This window comes from Aureobasidium melanogenum (assembly GCF_000721775.1).
Source record: "Aureobasidium melanogenum CBS 110374 unplaced genomic scaffold scaffold_16, whole genome shotgun sequence".
NCBI classification, from domain to species: Eukaryota; Fungi; Ascomycota; class Dothideomycetes; order Dothideales; family Saccotheciaceae; genus Aureobasidium; species Aureobasidium melanogenum.
In genome coordinates this window covers 293000-309535 of record NW_024470068.1, presented here as the reverse complement: position 1 = coordinate 309535, position 16536 = coordinate 293000, and the positions used below count along the sequence as shown (strand labels likewise).

At 49.9% G+C, this 16536-nt stretch overlaps 6 protein-coding genes across 6 annotated transcripts; 5 read left to right on the top strand and 1 right to left on the bottom strand.

Moving 5' to 3' along the window:
• Positions 1 to 902: 902 nt before the first annotated feature.
• On the top strand, positions 903 to 1916 carry M437DRAFT_17417 (uncharacterized protein; the record flags this gene model as incomplete). Its single annotated transcript, XM_041018907.1, has 3 exons — positions 903 to 1031; positions 1208 to 1686; positions 1745 to 1916. Coding segments are annotated over 3 exons (780 nt in total), but the record flags the coding sequence as incomplete, so codon positions are not given.
• A 646-nt stretch (positions 1917 to 2562) lies between these two features.
• Positions 2563 to 3560, top strand: M437DRAFT_52608 (ribosomal protein L27; the record flags this gene model as incomplete). The annotated part of the gene is made up of 3 exons (XM_041022390.1): positions 2563 to 2773; positions 2950 to 3264; positions 3331 to 3560. The coding sequence occupies 3 exons, from the start codon at positions 2563 to 2565 to the stop codon at positions 3558 to 3560; spliced, it is 756 nt and encodes a 251-aa protein (XP_040878192.1).
• Positions 3561 to 3911: 351 nt separating this feature from the next.
• Positions 3912 to 4746, bottom strand: M437DRAFT_52447 (RNase III domain protein; the record flags this gene model as incomplete). Its single annotated transcript, XM_041022356.1, has 2 exons — positions 3912 to 4058; positions 4114 to 4746. The coding sequence occupies 2 exons, from the start codon at positions 4744 to 4746 to the stop codon at positions 3912 to 3914; spliced, it is 780 nt and encodes a 259-aa protein (XP_040878191.1).
• Positions 4747 to 4997: 251 nt separating this feature from the next.
• Positions 4998 to 6626, top strand: M437DRAFT_52748 (uncharacterized protein; the record flags this gene model as incomplete). The annotated part of the gene is made up of 1 exon (XM_041022406.1): positions 4998 to 6626. The coding sequence occupies one exon, from the start codon at positions 4998 to 5000 to the stop codon at positions 6624 to 6626; it is 1629 nt and encodes a 542-aa protein (XP_040878190.1).
• A 970-nt stretch (positions 6627 to 7596) lies between these two features.
• M437DRAFT_52470 (uncharacterized protein) lies at positions 7597 to 8991 on the top strand (the record flags this gene model as incomplete). The annotated part of the gene is made up of 4 exons (XM_041022362.1): positions 7597 to 7669; positions 7862 to 7946; positions 7999 to 8192; positions 8246 to 8991. The coding sequence occupies 4 exons, from the start codon at positions 7597 to 7599 to the stop codon at positions 8989 to 8991; spliced, it is 1098 nt and encodes a 365-aa protein (XP_040878189.1).
• A 547-nt stretch (positions 8992 to 9538) lies between these two features.
• On the top strand, positions 9539 to 15970 carry M437DRAFT_67542 (uncharacterized protein; the record flags this gene model as incomplete). Its single annotated transcript, XM_041024959.1, has 2 exons — positions 9539 to 9605; positions 9759 to 15970. The coding sequence occupies 2 exons, from the start codon at positions 9539 to 9541 to the stop codon at positions 15968 to 15970; spliced, it is 6279 nt and encodes a 2092-aa protein (XP_040878188.1).
• Positions 15971 to 16536: the final 566 nt, after the last annotated feature.

The window sequence follows — 16536 nt, the reverse complement described above, 5'->3', positions numbered from 1 at the left end:
AATCCCGAGACCATCTACAAGATTCACATGGCAAACATCAAACGCCAAGTGTGCTGTCCTTTTGGTCTTCGCACGCCAAACTCGACATCAGCGCCTGTCGACTGCCGATCGCGTATCGTGCCGCATTCCTAGGGCAAGAATCCCTGTTGTTACATGACAACAACATACTCCCTCATGCATGCCGAGGAAGATGTATCATCCATCCCTGAGCTTGGCTATGGTCATATACCTCCTGCTACTGTATGCACGCCAGTCCACGGGCACGAGGGTATCACACATACGAAAGCTCTATGTGGCCATCACCTCAGAATGCAGGCTCCATTCTAGTCGTTGGCGCAGCTATCAAGGTCTTCTCGTCCTTCAGATGACCGAGAGTAGTGGACATCGTCCTCGCCGAATCTCAACTCATGTCCTTCCCCACCTTCGACACAGTCTAAAGCTTGTACCCCAGGTGTCTACAGTCAAAGTTCGTGTCATCGAGCTTGATTCGTTGTCCAAGATTTGACTTTGGACGATGGTAGATTTGACTCGACTTGTTAGCGACAGAGTCACATGGCATGGTGGACCACATGCTCAGTTGAGGAGGGGTACACAAAGGTCACACAGCAAACAGCAAGACATCGCCAAAGAGGGAAAAAGGTTGAACTGTTGTTGGAAGAATGTCGGTGTTTGTGCGATTCTGATAGTGGCTGAATTTGGAAAGAGCTCTTGCGTGGCTCCTTCTATACAATATAATCCTAAGACTTTTCTTCTTATCACAACATCACCTATCCATTCTTTGTCACTCTTCGTCTCCTAATTGACTCTCCCGACTACGCTGATGTTTTCTTATCAATACTTGACTTGACATGACGACGAATATGGCGGCGACAGAGCCATTGCACCACAAGCCGAACCTACGTTGGGATGCTCTCACACCTACCATTATCACAACCACACTGGCAACGGCCGTAGTGATTCTGAGACTCGTCGTACGATGCAAATTTGTCAAGGCTGTAGGCTTTGATGATTTTGTCATCATGGTGTCGCTTGTGAGTATCCTTGTTTCTTGCCGTGGAAGGTGTGAGCTGTGCATGCACTTGCCTCAACTCATCTTTTCCAACCCATCTTTCGTCGACCAGGCTTCATTTCCTCATCGAACCACATCTCATCCACCATCGTTCACCCCTTCTTCGCTCATGACAGAACTGGGCTTACAAATGTACAGTTCCTTTCCTGGGTCGTCCTTGGTCTTACCGTGGCCATGGTCGTATCAGGATTCGGCAGCTACGTCTGGTCCAACCCTCTCGATCTGCATTCAACGACAGCCAAACTCTACCTCAGCTGGAACGTCCTCTATGTCGTCCTTATTCACGTCACAAAATCTTCGATTCTGACTCAATACTTGCGCATCTTTCCAACTCGTACAATGCGACGGCTCACATGGCTCCTCTTTGCCGCTCTCGTACCTTCTGTGCTATGGGGAGTCTTTGCTTCCATCTTCATCTGTGATCCAGTCAAAAAGGTGTGGCGACCAATGACACCTGGCAAGTGTCTGAGCACGAGGACGTATTGGGTGAGTGTCACGGCTGTGAATATTGTGCTTGATTTTGCAGTGCTGGCGTTACCAATGCCAGTCATTTCACGCTTGAAATTGCCTAAGAAGCAAAAGATTGGATTGGTAGGCGTTTTTCTGCTGGGCTTCTTGTAAGAGCTTCACTCTCTCCTCATGGCCAAATACTTGATGAGCTGACATGAAGCACAGTACGTGTGCAGTATCGGTGGTCAGACTTGTTCTGGTGCACAATGCATACGTTCGACACGATTTTACAGCATCGTCTGCAGAAGCAGTGACTTGGTCAATGGTCGAAGCCAACGTTGGCATAATATGCGCCTCATTACTTGCCCTGAAGCCGCTCATGGCCTACCTCTTCCCTCAAAGGACCAAAGAACGTCAGCCACCTCGGTGGAGCTTAACACTGAACACGGTACACACGGCTGAAACCACCGAACCCGATCCAGAGAAAGGAAGAGTCGAAGAGGAAGAGCTAGTTGTACCGAGAACCATGTCGAGTACAGACAGGCTGGAAAAGATACAGGAAGAGCTTGAAGACTCTGACGAGCTGACACTTGTTGATACACGGCAGAGCTACGTGAACTCGGATATGAAGAGGGAGAGGACTAGGAGCTGGAGCGAACAGACTATACTTGACATGGAAGGGATTATAGCAAGACCAGTGCCAGCAGTCACGAGTTCATTGACGGCACACATGGCGGAGCAGGCAGTGGATGGACGGAGTGCGGCGTTGGATCAGAGGCGAGAGTCAGATGCAAATTGGGGCACTGAAAGATAGACAACATACCTAGTCGCATGAAATCAGAATCGAGCTCTTTGTGTCACTCACAGGAATGAAATAGAGACAGCTTTGTTTGAACGAGAAGAGTAGCGCGAGTGCTGATTTCGTTGCCAACATCGTGCCAAACATTCCATGAATTGCGGAGGCGGCAGAAAGTCGAGAAGTTGAAGGGCCGCAGGAGCAGCAGTCGACAGCAAAGCAGCGCAACCACACACATCGCTCGACCATGTTGCTCCCAAGGATACGGGCACTGCCCACAGGCTCATCGCCAGCCATTTCTACCCTCGAAACTGCTCTGTCCGCTTTGCGCCTGTCGTCATCAGCAACCACCAGCATTACCAGCATCGCTGTGCGCCATGCCTCGCACAAGGCTCAGGGAGCCGCCAACTCTGCAAAGGACGGTCCAGGAAAGAGATTGGGTGCTAAGAAGAGTGGAGGTATGTGGACTTGAGCCCTTGTCTGCTGAGAAGCATGTCTGTCATGAGAGCACATGCGCATGCACGACTTTTTTTCCCTCTGAGCCTCTACACCTTCCCAGTCGCATACGCAGATTCAGTCACCAAAACTTGCAGAAGAAGGAAGTACAAAGAGACTGACAATCTTTTCGCTACAGAACAATATGTGATCCCGGGCAACATCATCTTCCGCCAACGCGGCACCAAATGGTTCCCAGGCGACAACTGCGCCATGGGCCGCGACCATACCATCTACGCCACCCAACCGGGCTACGTAAAATACTACAAAGACCCCCTGAAGCACCCAAAACGCCAATACATCGGTGTGGTATTCGAGCGCAGTCAAGTGCTGCCACAACCACCTCATGCAGTGCGTAGACGACGTCTAGGCATGTTGGCCTACCAGATGGAAACTCCCCACTTGGAAGCACAACTGCAAGGCGACCTAGTCACAGGCGCAGAAACAGGATTGGGTGGAAATGCAGGTATGGGCGCAGGACACCCCTCCACGATCCGCGAGGCTCCCAAAGAAAACAGAGGCAAAGTTGTTGTCAAGGACAAGATTACTGGCGAGGTTGTTAGAGCAACACCGACACTTAGACCTGGATACCAGTACCGCGCTGCCAATTGGGAGATTGGAAGGGCTGCTGAGAGAGCTGGAATCAGAGTTACGCCATTCAAGCCCGGAAACAGATTTTTGGCTTGGAGAAAGGCGGCGGCGAGGAAGGCTAGGAATGCTGAGAGGAGAGGCTTGACGAGGAGACGTTAGGAGGGAAAGAAGAAAGACAGTGTAGGAATATAAAGGGTGTTTTGCAAGGCATGGGGCATTTTGTACATGTAAACTGGAGAACAAAGTATTTGGCTCATCGAATGGCTGTGTTGTACAAAGTTGAAGAAGATCCAAGTTTATGTGTCTCGTCCTCATTCCTTGAATGAACGATGATTTTCTCGCGGTGGCAGCAGATGAACTCTTCCTTTCAAGTTGTCTAACAACGCCATCCCAAGCCGTGTATCCACGAAGCAAAAAGCAATTGTATGGAAAAAGTTGTGTTTTGGCTGTTATACAAAATTGTACAGGTATATGCAATAGAAAGGTTTCGCTTTTTCAGTCGTCAAAAAATCACTTGAGGCCAAGAGGGTTCAATATCCTCTCCCTCACAATCTTGTTTGCAAAGTCTCCTCCCTTCTCCATGGCCACGGCACCAACGATCGAGTAGAGAGTGTGAGCAAGAACGACATCGACACCAGATGATGAGAGGTTGTCGACCTATAGAGAATGTTAGTCTTTGATCATGCACAGCGGTTTCTTCTGTCAGACTCACGTTTCTCGGCTTCCATCTCACAACAGCGTCCAGACCGTATTGCCGCGCCAAAGAAGCCAATCTTTGTTTATCCAACGTCTTGTTCTTTGCAAATTCCGAAACATTGTCCACGCCCCTCATGGCGGGATGTCTGTACTGCTTGTATTTGCCTGTCGCCTCTGGGTCGGGTTTTGTGTAAGTGGGAATCTGAGAGGGCTGTTCAATCAGAGCCAGCGAACACTGGACATCGCACAATCTCTTTCCGAGAAAGGCAAGCTTGTCGTTAAAACCTCTTCTTGCGTGGTCGAAAGACTTGTGTGTGACGGCTAGCCATTTGATCTCTTCAGGAAGTACAGAGTCGCCATTCTTGCCGAGGAAAGAGGTGTATGCCTCGTCGAGGAGAGAAGGGTCTGAGTTTACGGTGAAGGGAGGAGATTGGCGTTGGCGAGGGCCGGGTCTTGCGCGGACAGGCATGGCCATGCGTGAGGGGGTGGCAGCCCAGCGAGGAGTGTGTGATTCGGAAGAGGTGGCATAGCTGTTGGTAGATGTGTGCTGTGTGAGGCGGCTGGCGCAACGAGAAAGTTGAGGACGGGTCATGGAAGTCCTGAAGGCGGCGCCGACAAGGGCGGGTGGTGATAGTGCGGATGCGCTCATGGTGGTGTGGTATGTGGGCACGGCGATTTGGCTTGCGTTCTCTCGTCCTCCTCTGGTCCTTGGTTGTTGCAGCTTCTCCCCGTCACCTGGTCGCTGGCGGGAGTCTTGATCGTGAATCTTTCTTGAGACTCTCAATGACGCGGTTAAACATCGGCAGTTTGGCGGAGTCTGGAAGCAGCAGCAATGTTTACTCGTTAGCATCCGTTTGTTTCGCTGCCAGTCAGATAGATTGAGCAAGCATTTCTAGCAAGATGGAAGAAGACCAGTCGGCACAGAGCAGAACAGAGTTGTATTCGCGATTGGAGAAGGTGCTGGGTGCTGGGTCCAGGTACAAAATCCACCATCTCTCGACGCGGCCGACCAAGTCAGACGCTCTGTTCGCTGCTGCCCCGGCTACGAGGCCTCAGCGCACCAAATGCGAATCGCACTTTCTCACTCTCGCTGTCGCTTCTCCTTCCTCCTCAACCAACTCGCAGACCCAATCCGGCCATGTCTTCGCCTTCGCCATTGAAGTCCTCGTCTACACAACTTCTTCCCTGACGACGCTATTCGTCTCCAAGGCCGACTCGACTGGTTATCTATCCTCGTCGCCTACAAAATCATCCCTGTCGCCTATCCGTCCACTTACTTCGACTTTTATAACATGGCTCGCTGAGTCCAGACAAAGACCCGGCATACCGCTTGTCGTTTCGCTCTTCGCCAGAGCCCAAGATCAGTACCTCTTTCCTGGCAGTGTTGATCACGGCGCAAAGCATGTCTTGGATGACCGCCAACTTGTCAAGTGGTGGTGCAAGACCCTCGATCCTGTCCTGAGACATGACACTGCCGATCAAGCTTACACCACTCGCGCCCATGTCATTGTACCCGGCTTCGATTCATACGAGACCACTCAATTCTTCCCTCCTTCGTACCGCTCCGATCCACCCGACAATCGCAAATGGCGACACGGCCATCCGCTTCTCGACATCGCCCCTTACCCCTCCGCACCGCCCCGCTGTCTCGTACCACACTTTCCTGACGACCCCAAAGCACGCTACCTCGACGAACTCGACGCCGAAATACCCGATTCGCAACCTTCCCAATCCTGGTTTTCGCCATCTAAGAAAGGCAACGGCATGTGGAAGAGCATAAGGACTTTGGATCAGTTTTGGGATACAATGGCTTTTAGACAAGAGTGTTCTTCTGGACGCATGGTCGGTTTTATCTGGCTAGTCTTCACACCGACACAGCCCACCATCCAGTCGTTAGAAGACTCTGTCACAAATCTCACTCCAGCGACTTCGTTCAATGCAGACGATTTGCTTGGAGCAGACCAGATCTTCTCAAGCCAGGAGAGCCTAGGCCAAGCTGCTGAGGTCAAAAAGTCGAGTCCGCGAAAGAGTGCGAGGAGGAAGAAACTGACAGGTCCAATCATACCTCGACAACCCAAGATCAAATCGACTTCTTCGAATTTGTCGTCGAAGTCGTTCAAGGCAGCTAGTAAGGAGTGGCCAGAGAGGGGCCGTGGTCAGATCTTGTTAGATCATGCATCTTACACCAGAGTGCATGATTTGCTATTACGGCTCGACTTCCAGGACATTGGTGCTGCGACGAGTAGTACGCGGAAATGGCTCGGCGAAGTCACCGCAATCACAACTCCTACTTCAGACTGGGGTAAAGAAGTAGTCGGCGCGCATGAAATCGCAGAAAAGAAGTCTATCGCTGAAGGAGCGCTACCATCAGTACCTGGTCAAGTCAACGATTTGTCTAGCATGTTGGTTCGCAAGAAGAGAAAGAACGCTGATGATGGGGCCCAAGCACCGGCCCCTGCAGAAGCACCAGCGGTCAATGTCCTGGGTGCTAACATGATTCGCAAAAAGCCAAAGGTCAACAAGCCATGATGCAGCATGGATATCATCTCTCGGATTGCGCACCGAGAAGATTGAATACGAAGACTGGGCTCAGCTTCGATAGCTCTGAATTTTCTATTCTCTCGACGAGATTCTGCATTGCACCATCTTGGAAAACGCATTTGGTGAGAAAAGCCGCCAAGACCACCTGCGTATTTTCCAGACTTCTGCTCGATATGGTGAATAATTTGTCCCACCAAGGTGGAGACAGCTCCGCCTCTGCCTTGCTTTTGTTTTGCTCGTGCCTCCTCGTGTGCCGTCACTTTGGTTGACCCTCTGAATACCCGCACAGCAGCTTAATTCCAGCTATCGAGTAGCTAAGACCGCAATTGTTTGATGTTAGTATCTTCAATTGCTGTGAGACCATTCGATTGTTGTCGCGAAGTGAAACTCATACAGTTGGTATTTTAGAAGCAATGAATGCAGCGCCTTGATTCATATGTAGAAGCCATTTCGTCATTCAATAGTCAAGCTCGGAGCCATTGTCCACTTCCGCCGTCACTTGGAATCACATTTCTAGGGGATATGAACGACGATCGGATCGTTCCATGTTATGAGCTTTGTGCATGCACGCCAGTATCCTTGGGTGCTTGCTTAGTCTTCGCGATCTTCCTTTGTTTTTGATGAACAGAACACAGCATATCGATTATCGAAGCAGTTATCACAAAGATTTGCCGATATTTCCGCAACGTTGGGCAGAGCATTTCATGCGACTCGCGAGCAACAGGTCACCATCCTAATTGGACCCTCATCGTGCTCATCGACAACTTTAACTTGGCAGCATCGTTCCGAGGCGAAAATTAGCCTCCGCCAGGTTCTCTCGTTTCCCCCATCATCAGCAGAGCCGCAATAACGTTACGGCTGCCTTTCACAAATGTCGGTCGACGAGCACGCAGGCTGGACACCTCCAGCTGCCAACGTCACCACACCCACATCACTGATATTTTCGGAAAACCCAGGCATGGTTTCTTTGGAGTCTATTCGCACATCGAATCTTGAGGCTAGCAATTTGGAGAATTTGGTAGCTGTGTTTGGTATGTTCTGCGTCTTTCTTCGTTGCCTGCCTGCCTTCGCTGCCTCTTTCACGTTGTCCAACCGTTTCGCTACGTTGTTCACAGCTAGAATCACACGATGGTCTCTATGTTTTGCGTTTACATGATCATTCTGAACCCTCTTGTAAGCTTTGCCAGAGAGATGCCGATGCTGACACGCGTCTGATGCTATAGTCGGAGGTACGCATGGTGTCGCCGAGAGTACGATCAGGGAGTTGTTTATGCGAACAACAACACCGCGAGCATACATAATCGGCAGGTGGGATTCATCGCTACACAAAGGCCAGGCGTATGTTGACAATGATGTACAGGAGTCAGGAGAAAGCAGAGAACCTTTGTAAGGAGCTCGAAGACCTCAACCCTGGATCAAAAGCCATCTTTATCAACAAAGACATCAGCGTGTTGAAGAATGTCGATGATGTCTGTCTGGAACTGCAACACAGAGAGAAGAAGATCAATATCTTGTTTCTTTCTGCTGGTTACATGTCCTTGAGTGGTCGAAATGGTGAGTGTTAAGCTTCAACATAATCTAGCACAATGCTAATAGTGGTTACATAGAAACACCAGAGGGATTGGATCATAAAATGGCCGTGAACTATTACTCCAGAATACGCTTCATCATGAATCTCATGCCCGAACTTACAGAAGCTGGAAAAAACCACGAGCTATCACGCGTCTTGACTGTCCTCGCAGCAGGATCAGAAGCCGACATCGACATGGACGACATGGACCTCCGAAAGAATTACACGCTGCATGCATGCCTCTCCCACTGCGTGATGATGACAGATTTCATGATGGAAGAATTCGCAAAGAGACACCCACAAACGTCCTTCAGTCATTCCTATCCTGGTACTGTCAAGTCTGGAATCACAAACCAACTCACTGGACCCATCAGACTCGGTGTTAAGGTGCTCTACTCAGTCATGACACCTTGGATCTTGAACTTCAGAGAAAGTGGCGAAAGACACATGTTCCAAATCACCAGCTCAATGTACAAAGCCAAAGATGGAGCTGCTGGAATCCCACTCAACGGTGGCTTGGACATTGCAGTTGGTATGGATGGACAAAAGGGGTCAGGAGCATATTTGTTGGATTGGGACGGTAGGCCAGCAGGCGACATGGGGATCCTTGCAAGGTATCGTGAGAAGAATGCGGGACCAAAGATATGGGAGCACACCATGACAGCTATCAAAAAGGCGACATCGAAAAAGAGATTGGCAGATGACAATGAGCAAGAGGAGCAGAAGCGTAGAGAACAGCACGCTGCTGCTGCTCCAAATTTGGCTGGATGGAGAGCTGGTTGAAGGAGTTGGCATTCGTGCCAGTACGAAGAAAGAACGGCAGACTACGCGATACGGCGTTACGATGGATGAAAATGCATTGCTAAGTTGAATTATCATAGCTGTTCAGATACTATCTATAGGTCTATGGACTGCACAAGAATACTCAGATCTGGTGTGCCAGATTCGGTATGGTGCATGCAAGTGGATTCTGTATATCATGCTCACGCCGCAATGAGTCATTATCTCTCGGTAATTGGGCCAGTAAATAGATGACTAGCTATCAAAGGTAATTCCTCCAAACACTCAACTGCACACAATGAAATACATCATAAGTTTGCTGCTGTCGTCGATGGACTAGTTTGTGCCAGGGTCGCTTTCACAGTGACGTGTTGCCATGCGCACAGACTACCGCAACGCCAAAACGTTCCCAACACTCTTGACCTGCAACACGAAATTCGCACATCCACTCCCGCACAGGTTCGATCCTCCTCGCGCGCATCCACTTCCGCGCATCTTTTTTTCCTATCATCCGCTTTTGGTTGTTTCCATCAAGAAGTCATGCGCAGCCATGGCTACTGGCTCGGATGTTCTATTGGAGCATCTGCTGTTCCAAGTCGCTCTGACTGGTGATATCGGTACGTCTTTTTCTTCGCGTCGCTCTGCTGTGGTCGCATGTCTTTTTTCTAGTGGAGTCGGAAATGATTTATTCGCTCGTAATGCATGGAGTCGAATTTATGTCGCGCTTTGCAATGTACAACGCCATGAACTAATTACATAACACGATATAGGATTGACCATCACAGCACTCAGCGCAGCTTTTGTCGAATTCAACAACAATAATGCTGTAGAAGAGGACGCCACCAAAGATGAAGATAACACAGACGACGGAGATCTTCTCTTCTCGCTAAAACCACCTGGTGCCAATTCGACTGCAAATTCACAAGCTTCGGATCCTCAACATCTCGAAAAACTTTGGACTTGGCTTGTCGACCATCCTGATGTTACCGTCACTCAGAATGCAGCTGCTGCGGATGATCCATATGGACGTTCTACTGAGATTGACCCCTCCAACCCACTTGCTCCTGTCTTTGCTGCCCACGCCAAGGAGAGACTATACACCACTGAGCAACGCATCTGGCACGCTCTTACTGAACATGATGTTGATTGGAAGCGCATTCCGAAACTTGAGTTTCACTGTCTTCAAGTCATTGCTGCCGCCGGTCGTGAAGGTGTTCTACAACCAGACGTCACCAGAATCACAGGTCAAGACAAACGCTCAGTTCCGAAACGTACCGATTCACTTGCCACTAAGGGCTACATCACCAAGGAAATGTGCTTGGGTGGCGGCATCAAGACCAGTCTGCTTCGGCTCAAGAAGTTGGTGCTTGAGCCTACTTCGACGTTCTACACCATCAAGGCAAAGGCTGGTAAAGGCGAGGGCAGTACCCGTCGTATGATCAACTATGAGCAATGGTTCAGTGAAGTCATGACCACTCTGAAGAAGCATGATGGCCTCATTGCCTATGAAGACTTGCGCAAAGAGATGGGCATCCATGGATCGCGATGGGAGACCAGAGCTCTTCACCGATGCATCAAAAGACTGGAAAAAGCCGGCTGTGTTCAGAGACTTCGCGCTCGTCTCGAAGGTGCACGCCCTAGACAGGCGAAGAAGCAAGCCGAAGGAGTCACCCCGGCTTTTGATCATCGCTATGAGATCGACCCTGAAGCCCCCACCGAAAAAGTCGATGCCGAAAAGACAGAACACGACCCGGAGAACGTGTTCTGGGTCAGGTGCATCAAGTTGATGCGTGAGCCTGTCGAAAAAGATCTGGAGGCTTTCACGTCTACGATCAAGTCCGGTAAAGTTGGCAAAGCTGCTGAGGATCAGGAGTCCGATGCAGAAGCCGATGCTGATGAAGATGACGACTATGTCGAAATTGATGCTGCAGCCTTGGACGGGCTGGGAAAGATGACCGAACTCACTAGGCGTGTACCTCCACAATGGCGACCGGACATGCACCACACTCAATTTTTCTTCCAGATCATCGCAAGCGCCGGAACAAAAGGATTGAGTACCATGGACCTTGCCAACTTCGGACTTGGTCCTTTCTGGCGTCGCCCACTTGATGAAATCATGGGCAGGCTCACAGATGTCTGGACTGTATCACAACCTCTTCATCTTCGACATCTCGCTATTATCCGAGACACCTCCCAGCTACACAGAATCTCGCACTATGTCTTCCGAAGCTACCATAACTTTCAAAAGATGGTAGACAACGGTGAGGCTAATTGGGAAGCAATCGACGTCAAACCGGCAGAGATACAGAGAAAGCCTGATCTGGATGAGTGGGGCTTTCCAAAAGTCAAGCCATCTACTATGGTCGGTCACGATGGTACGCACAACATGGCTGCCTGCAAGAACGTTCTTGTCAGATCAAAGTCAAAACCGAAAAGACCTCTGTGGGAAAAGAAGGCATTCAAGACCGTGGATCCATTGTCAAGCATGAACGCTCTAAAGACACCAAGAAAGAGAGCCGCTCTTGCTGAGGTGCCCTCTGCAGCTGCACAGCCAGCCGAATCAGTCGAAGACAGAGATGAAGCCACTCCTGCTACTGCACGCTCATCAACGACTAAGAAGAAGGTGTACAAGGTCATGTTTAAGATGAATCCAAAGCGTGTTGAGGCAGAGCTCAAGGAGTGGAAAGTCAGATCGCACAAGCTTGCTGTCTCGAAGGCCAAAACAGAGCTTGGACTGGATGTCAAGAACGATATGTCAAAACCGAAAAGGCAACGCAAATCGACTAAAGTCGAGCAGGCTGATGCTGAAATTCCTGGTCAAAACCTTCCTCCGCCCTCAGAATTGCTGCCTGCTGCATCTGTCGGTGAGCTCATGTCACAAGCATCTGAAGGAGCGACAGAACAGCTCGGCCAGCAACGCGATCAAGATGGCGCTGCAGGAGTGCAACGAATGCCCGATCAATCTGATTTGCTAACTTCCGAATCGTCCAAACTTGTTCCCACTGAGAACACGCCCACCAACTTGGAGCTCGACAAACGTGTGGCTGAACTCGAACTTGAGATCTTGAACATGGCCAAACCTGGCATATACATCAATCCTCCAGGCTCTGGTCAGTTGAAGAATGATGTTGTTCAACCAAAGGGACGTCCTTCAAGATACCTCATTGGAGTTTTCAAGTCTGAGAAATTGAAATCTCTTCCTTGGTTCACCGAGGAGGACTCTGATCGCCTCTCATCACAGGCTGCAACGCCTGAACCAAACCTTGATACTTCACAGCCTGCCACAACTACTTCCGTATCTGTTACCAGACACAGTGAGTCAGCTCAGGTAGCCGAGACACCTCAATGGACCACTTTGAACTCAACGACTCCAGTTTCAACAGAGTCTCCTATGCCTGCAGAGCTCGGAAAGCCTAAGGAAGAGATCATCATCAAGCGAGGCAGGAGAATTCAGGTTCAGAGACAGGGCAAGCGGAAAGCCTATGAGCCGTTACGACAAAAAGTCGCAAAAAAGCTTGCTGTCGAACAGGCCGCCGATGATGGCAAGTGGAGGCCCTTGACTGAACTCGAGGCTTACAACTCACAACTGAATGAGTCACCTCCAGGCACACCTTCATCATCAAGGAGAGCAGTGTCTATCCCGGAGACACCGTCTTCTGTCGTGTCACAGTTGTCCTTCGATACTCCTGGATCTGTTGCCGACTCGCTCGATATCTCTCCCGAGGACATTACTGCAGTAGACTTGCTTCTTCAAAGAGCTGACAGTCTGCCCTACGAGCCAGAAGAAGGATCCGAAGCTGCAACAGAGGAGCGCCGAGCCTCAACTGGCGCTGCGGACAGTGATGTGCAAATGGAAGATGCAGATGCAGCCGAGAATGGCGAGCAGGAGACGTCTGCATCAGCGACACCAACACAATCAGCTGCACAAGAACCTGAAGCCTCACAAGTAGAGCCTGTTGAGCCTAAGCAAGCGCAATCCACTCATGTCACAGACTCACACAAGATTCTGGAGCCGTTTTTCAGAAGAGCTTCGAGACGCCCCGATGCACCAGCTCCTTCTACCGAAGAGGTGACTGAGAAGACAGGTTCACCAAGCACACCTGCTCCGTACAATCCATTCGCCAAAACAGAACTCAAGACAGCCGCTACGGCAGCTCGCTTTGCCTCTCGCGCCAAAGCTCCTCAGAAAGTTGGCGTGGGTCGCTCTGGTGGTATTGTTAGCTACAACCGCAACAGAGTGCTCATGGAGATTGTACATCAGAACGGCGGCATGTTCGGTGGCGATAGAGAACTTTACTATCCTTTCGTTACTGTCTGGGATAGAGAATTTCAACGTCGACCTGATCGCCATACACTGGACAGAGTCCTTGCTGGTCTGATCGAAGAGGGCAAACTGAAGAGAGAACCTTTTTCGTTCTCGGCGTCTGATGGAAAGATTTTTACCAAAACACTAGTGATGGAGCCACACATCGATCCAGAATGTCCAGAGGCACAGGCACTGAAGCAAAAGATCATCGAGTACCATCCCATGACCTATGTCCCTGAGGGTATTGAAGTGCTCCCTGAGCTTCGTCTTCGTATCGAACACGATTTGAGAGGTGGCAAGGGCATCCCAGATGTTCACAATCCCAACAGCTCTTTCATCTATGATCCTACTGCTGTCGTCACTCGCATTCAAGGTCCACAAAAGGTTCAGCTCGGCATGACAGAAGCCAGAATGAAGAAGGGTGTGACAGCCAGAAGACATAGACGTGAAGAAGAAGAGAGGCGTCAACAACGATACATACAAGCACAGATGGAAGAAGATATCGACAATGCTGTGGCTGCTCTAACAACAGACTTCCAACTCGACTCTTACCAACACGATCCGTCCAGAGCGATTGTCGACAGAGGTCCGCGTGGTCGTGGAAGACTTGCCAAATTGCAACGCTGGGGACCAGAAGAGCAGATCATTCCTAGACGTGCTCTTGGTTTGCTCACAACTACTGGAAGAGATGATCAACTTGAAGCTGAACAGAACAGCCGTGATGCAGTTGCAGCTGCCGACTTTGGTGTGTTGAAACCTCAATTGATCCCCACAATACCCTCGAGAGAAGTGCCTGCTGCGCCAAAGGTTCGCTTCGATGTTCCTCATGAACCTTCACTCGTACAGATGTTGCAGCAGAAGCAAGCAGGCACATTTAGCGTTATTGACGCTTTGTCTATGACTTCTCCTTACCAAAGATTCCATCGTCAATCAGGCACTTTCTCGACTGATCCTGTTGTCATCACCACGTCCAGCTCACACTCACAATATGGCTTTGTTGGTCAGCAGATGCAAATTCCGAGGTCTCTTGCAGACATCTTTAAGCAAGCTGGAGAGGAGGCTTCTTTGCTCGAATTGCCTACAGAAAGTCCACATGTTGGATATGAGATACCACGATTTGCGGCTGTCGGAGTCACCAGACTTCCTAGATTGCACTCTGCACGACCTCGTCCCGCACCTAGACCTCAACCTGAATACAGATCTTATGGTGCCAAGGCAGTCTTGCCACGTTCGAGCAGAACTGGTATCTTCTCCATGTCTGAAAAGGAGGAACAGCGCCTTATCTATGCTGTCGTGGTTGTCAAGACTCTTACTGGAGGTCTGGAGCAAATTGTCAACTGGGGCCTTGTTCATCAAGTCTTCCACTACAAATTCGATCCCAACTATTGTCGTCATCGCTGGGTGTTCCTTAGACCAAAGCTTGGTGGTACAGCAGACAAGTTGCAAGTCGAATTCCAGAAGTTGTTCCTCGAGGCTTATGAAAGTGGCGAGATCCCTGGCATCGACTTTGTGGAACCAGAAAAGTATGATTGGCTGGGAATTGTAGAATGGGCCGAAAGAAGACTCTCTCAGACCAACCCTCTGAACGGACTGCCGGAGCTGCCCAAGAACCGACAGACCCTCGACAAGCGCTTCGACGTCAGACATGCTACCGAGGTGTATAACATTCCTCGAGAAGACTTTTGGGTTGCCAACGTCACACATCTGCGCAGAGAAGAGCTGGCGAACAGTTGGACCTTTGCTCGTCCGCTTGCTGGTGCCACCGAGCCTGTGCAAGATGATGATGATCTCATGCTCGCTCTGTCGTGGGTCCGCGCTAATGTCATCACTCCTGATCCGGTCTATGACAGCAACAAGGCACACGAGAAGCTCATTCAAATCGAGCAACTCCTTCCGCAAGCACTCGACCATCTGCTAGGAGCCAAGATTATTCGTATGGAGAATAAGGGCCGTCAGATTCCTGGGCGCAACTACGATGTTTCCGATTCCGTCTTGACGATGTTCAAGCGTCAATGGGATGTTCGTTATCTCAAAAAGACTGCGGCGTTCAAGAAGACTATTGATGAAGCGTTCGCCAATGATGGTAAATTCACTATCAGTTACCAAGCTACTGATGCTGAGATGACTGCTATGACGAACTTGGTTGCTGCCGGTCGTGCCAAGGTTGTGCCTCTTTTGCCAGAGGTGAATCATACTATGGGTGCTCCTTACCCTCGTCTCACCAAATGGGGTTTCACAGAAGGTAACTACAAGACTGTACACATGGACAAGTCGCGCCTGCACTTTTTGCTCGAACTGCATCCCACAGACACGTATATCCATGGTGTACCAATCGCGCCCATCCCATCGCCTCCCTTGTCCAAACAGTTCCCAGGCGAACTTGGTCCACGTCTACCCATCTGGACTGACATCCACGGCAACATCATCAAAGACTACTGGCAGATGACTGTCATGGCTACCCTCTGGCTCTTGGCCTTCCGTCCTGGCCTCAAGATTCAAGAAATCTGCAAGGGTGCTTACAAAGGCAAGCTTTGGGACTGGGAGATGGAGATGTTCTTGGCTTGGGCTGAGAATGCTGGTCTTGCCAAGAGGTTGAGCTATGGAGGTGATGATGGCCCTGAAGCTGATGGCTGGGTTGTACAAGAGTGGTGGTGGTTGGCGTTTGCTACTGAGTGATGTGGTGTAGGAGATGGCGGAATGGCGTTGCTGGCGTTTCAAGAGAAGGAAGGGGTTGTGAATACATGCATAGCTCTTTATATCGTCCTAGACAGAAGGATTAGTATTGCTCGTACAAATTCTGTCACAATCATCATTTTGGGCGACGAGAATGTTTCTACTTGTGTTCGAAGGTTGTGATGTAGCTTAGCCTCTCCAATCGCAAGCGTCAGTTAATAAGCAGCTATCAAAACGCACAATAGTTTTGCAGAATCATTAATCGTTTTCTTAAGAGACCGATTCGTGGTGCCTTTCGTTGACACTACTTCCAAATACTAATCAGTTATGCCTTTTCACAACTCAAATATTCGCTGGGAGCGGAGTTAAGAGGCATCTATTTCTTGTTCACCTGGCGCCGTTATCTCCTTGTAGGTTCGCTTTGTTTAGATGCAAGTCTGTAAGTATGCAGCAACTTTTCGATGAGCTAGCTAGTCTGCAAAGAGAGATACTCTCTGTGAGGGTCTCTTTGGAGACCTCTGCCGATTGTGAAGTGACTGTGTACCGCAAAATATCTAGATAAGTATTCG